Source organism: Colobus angolensis, unplaced genomic scaffold (assembly GCF_000951035.1).
Source record: "Colobus angolensis palliatus isolate OR3802 unplaced genomic scaffold, Cang.pa_1.0 Scaffold77, whole genome shotgun sequence".
Classification (NCBI taxonomy): domain Eukaryota; kingdom Metazoa; phylum Chordata; class Mammalia; order Primates; family Cercopithecidae; genus Colobus; species Colobus angolensis.
The window spans coordinates 864,195-867,685 of NW_012121487.1; the positions used below are offsets into that span (position 1 = coordinate 864,195).

At 42.1% G+C, this 3,491-nt stretch overlaps 1 protein-coding gene across 1 annotated transcript in view; it reads right to left on the reverse strand.

Annotated features, from left to right (window-relative positions):
- Nucleotides 1–3,491, reverse strand: part of NUP210L (nucleoporin 210kDa-like) — a 205,416-nt gene that overhangs the window by 82,053 nt on the left and 119,872 nt on the right. Inside the window, exons 25-26 of the mRNA XM_011928494.1 lie at nt 2,695–2,775; nt 2,475–2,606 (exon numbers count right to left, since the gene is read on the reverse strand). Coding sequence (XP_011783884.1) covers nt 2,475–2,606; nt 2,695–2,775 — 213 coding nt within the window. The remainder of the gene's footprint in view (nt 1–2,474; nt 2,607–2,694; nt 2,776–3,491) is intronic.

The following is a 3,491-nucleotide window of genomic DNA, read 5'->3' on the forward strand; positions in this document are numbered from 1 at the left end:
GAGATAGAATCTCACTCTGTTGTCCAGGCTGGAGTGCAGTGGCGTGATCTTGGCTCACTGCAACCTCCACCTCCTGAGTTCAAGCCATTCTTCTGCCTCAGCCTCTCAAGTAGCTGGGATTACAGATGTGTGCCACCACACCCAGCTAAGTTTTGTATTTTTAGTAGAGGCGGGGTTACACCATGTTGGCCAGGCTGGTCTCAAACTCCTGATCCCAAGTCCGCCTCGGCCTCCCAAAGTGCTGGGATTACAGGCCTCATGAAGGCCTTTCCTTTGCCCATTTCATTACCCAATTTGCCTATGCTAGATCTGAGGCAGGAAAAGAAAAAATCTGTGTGGCTCTCAATTATTTCTTCTGCTAGAGAAAAAAGTGATGCTTTAGGTAAAAAAAAATTAAAGAAAGGGAGAAGGAGAATAGAGGCCAAGGCCTAGGCCATTCCCTCCTTTCACACACTCCTGTTTGTTATTCAAGAAAAAAGCCTGCTGGGCGTGGTGGCTCATGCCTGTCATCCTAGCACTTTGGGAGGACGAGGTGGGTGGATCACCTGAGGTCAGGAGTTCGAGACCAGCCTGGCCAACACGGTGAAACCCCGTCTCTACTAAAAATACAAAAAATTAGCCAGGCATGGTGGCGGGCACCGGTAATCCCAGCTACTCAGGAGGCTGGGGCATGAGAATTGCTTGAACCCGGGAGGCGGAGGTTGCAGTGAGATGAGATCACACCATTGCACTCCAGCCTGGGCAACAAGAGTGAAACTCTGTCTCAAAAAAAAAAAAAAGAAAAAAGAAAAAGAAAAAGAAAAAAGCCAAATCCTTACACTAAATTGCATCAAACTAAGTACAGTTCCATTCTTCCACGATTCCAGTATAACTAGACTCTAGAAAGTCACAGACAGAAGATCTAACCACTAGAGTTTCCCTAAATTATAGGTTACGGATATTTTTAGAAAGATTACAAATTTTTTTTTACTTTTTCCAAAGTTCTCTTTTCTTTTTAGCTGGCTACTGAAATATCCTCCTAATTCTAGCTCCTGTAACCCCTCTATTATCTCCCAAGATATAAACTCTAATTTTTTGTTCTTGTGAGCACTGAATTGTGACCTAATGGGTATCATGGCCCCATGTCCTTTTTCCTAGGGTAAAACCCAGACCTAGCTCATTGCCAGTGTCCTCAGACCACCTTGGGTGAGTTTCATTTAACTAGGTAAAATTTGTCGGTAGCAAACTGTACATAGTTTCTGCCAAACTTGCTTTTTTTTTTTTTTTTGTCTTTTTCAGGTTTCCGTGTGAGGTTTAATACTATATGCATCAAAACATCAAAGCTTTTTTTCAGAGAAATATACTCTCAAGGTGAACTGTGGATATCGTAGATGTCTATCCTGAGGTCTTCTGTGGTTCCAGACACAGCAGGTAGTGAATTGGGAGGAGCCAATACCACCAGATACCAAAGGCAACATGGAGGGGCAGTTTAATTAATCACTGTTCTTAAATTTGTCATTGATATAAGACACCCAGTCCAGAATCAGCTGCCCGGTTGGTAGATGACTATAGCTCCATGGTACCCATGGTGCCTAACATGGGAATCCAGTGCCTGATATGGGAATCCAGTTCTTCCCCAATTTCAAGTAGGGTGGGCTGGGAGCGTACTAAACAAAGCAATACTGCCTACAGCCCTCCACATTTACTTTTCTTACTGTTAATGTAATCACCCATGATGTAGCACAAACATGATTACGAATATAATCAAATGTGTGTCTGAACATGATAAAAAATAAAAATTGTATATTTAAACTCTGCATATACTTTATATTCATAGTGTTACTCATCTTACATAGTCATCTGCTCCCAAATACAACATTATTACAACAACATTAATAAATATAATATTAAAAGAAAGATCACTTTTGAGAGCTGTGTCCAGCAAAATAAATAAATAAATAAATAAATAATCATACAGTATTATCTGCATACTCAAATTTGGATTCTTTATTGCTCTGCATGTTTCCAGAGTTCAGAGTTCAGAGAACAGTAGGAAAAGTAAATAAATAATAATATTGTATAGTTTAGAGAGTGAGTAATCAGTCTAAAACTTATGATAGGCTGAGCATGGTGGCTCACGCCTGTAATCCCAGCACTTTGGGAGGTCATGGTAGGTGAATCACCTAACCTCAGGAGTTCAAGAACAGCCTGGGCAACAAGGCAAAACCTCATCTCAACAAAAAACACACACACACACACACACAAAAGCCAGGCATGGTGGCACGTGCCTATGGTCCCAGCTACTCGGGAGGCTAAGGTGGGAGGATCACTTTAGCCTAGGAGGTGGAGGTTGCAGTGAGCTGAGATTGCACCACTGCACTCCAGCCTGGGCGACAGTGAGACCTCATCTCAAAACAAAAAGAAATGTATGATAAAATAAAATATATTTAATATCAAGATCCCTAAAATAATATAATAAACAGGTAAATTCTTACCTCTGAATGCCTGGGCACTAGATCCAATACATCCCTTTTGCTCACAGACCAGTGGAATGTCAGCCCAGGATTAGCATTGCTGAAGGAGAAAGGGGTCTGGGTACTGGTAACTCCCATGACATAAACTGGCATCTGAAAATAAATAGTGGCATTGTGCTATATAACCTGCCCAGTTGCAATTATCAGAATAATGAGCCCTGAGCAGCGCCATCATACTGACCTTGGTAGCTGTGATGAGCCGAGTTGCAGCTGCAAGGATCCTAACAGCCCTTAGCTGAACAACTTCAATCTGTACTTCATCCTGCTCAACAGGGTGGAGAGCAAGCTTAGGCTAAGAGAGAGGTTCTTTGGGGTGGACAGAGATGCTTATGATAACTAGTTTGTTACTGTTTTTAACATTCAGTAAAAAACCTTACCCATGTTTACTGCAGCACTATTCACAATAGTCAATATTTGGAGGCAACCTAAGTGTCCATCAACAAACAAATGGATAAAGAAAATGTGGTACATATATACAACAGAGAACTATCAGTCATAAAAAGAATGAGATCCTGTCATTTGCAACAACATGGATGGAACTAGAGATCATTATGTCAAGTGAAATAAACCAGGCATAGAAAGACAAAGACAAACTTCACATGTTCTCACTTATACATTTGTGGGAGCTAAAAGTTAAAACAGTTGAACTCATGGAGATAAAGAATAGAATGATGGGCTGTGCACAGTGGCTCACTCCTGCAATCCCAGCACTTTGGGAGGCCGGGTGGATCACTTGAGGTTAGGAGTTCAAGACCAGCCTGACCAACATGGTGAAACCCATCTCTACTGAAAATACAAAATTAGCTGGGTATGGTGGCACGTGCCTGTAGTCTCAGCTACTTGGGAGGCTCAAGCAGGAGAATCACTTGGATCCTGGAGGCGGAGGTTGCAGTGAGCCGAGATCATGCCATTGCACTCCAGCCTGGGCAACAAGAGCGAAACTCCGTCTCAAAACAAACAAACAAAAAGGTAGAACAG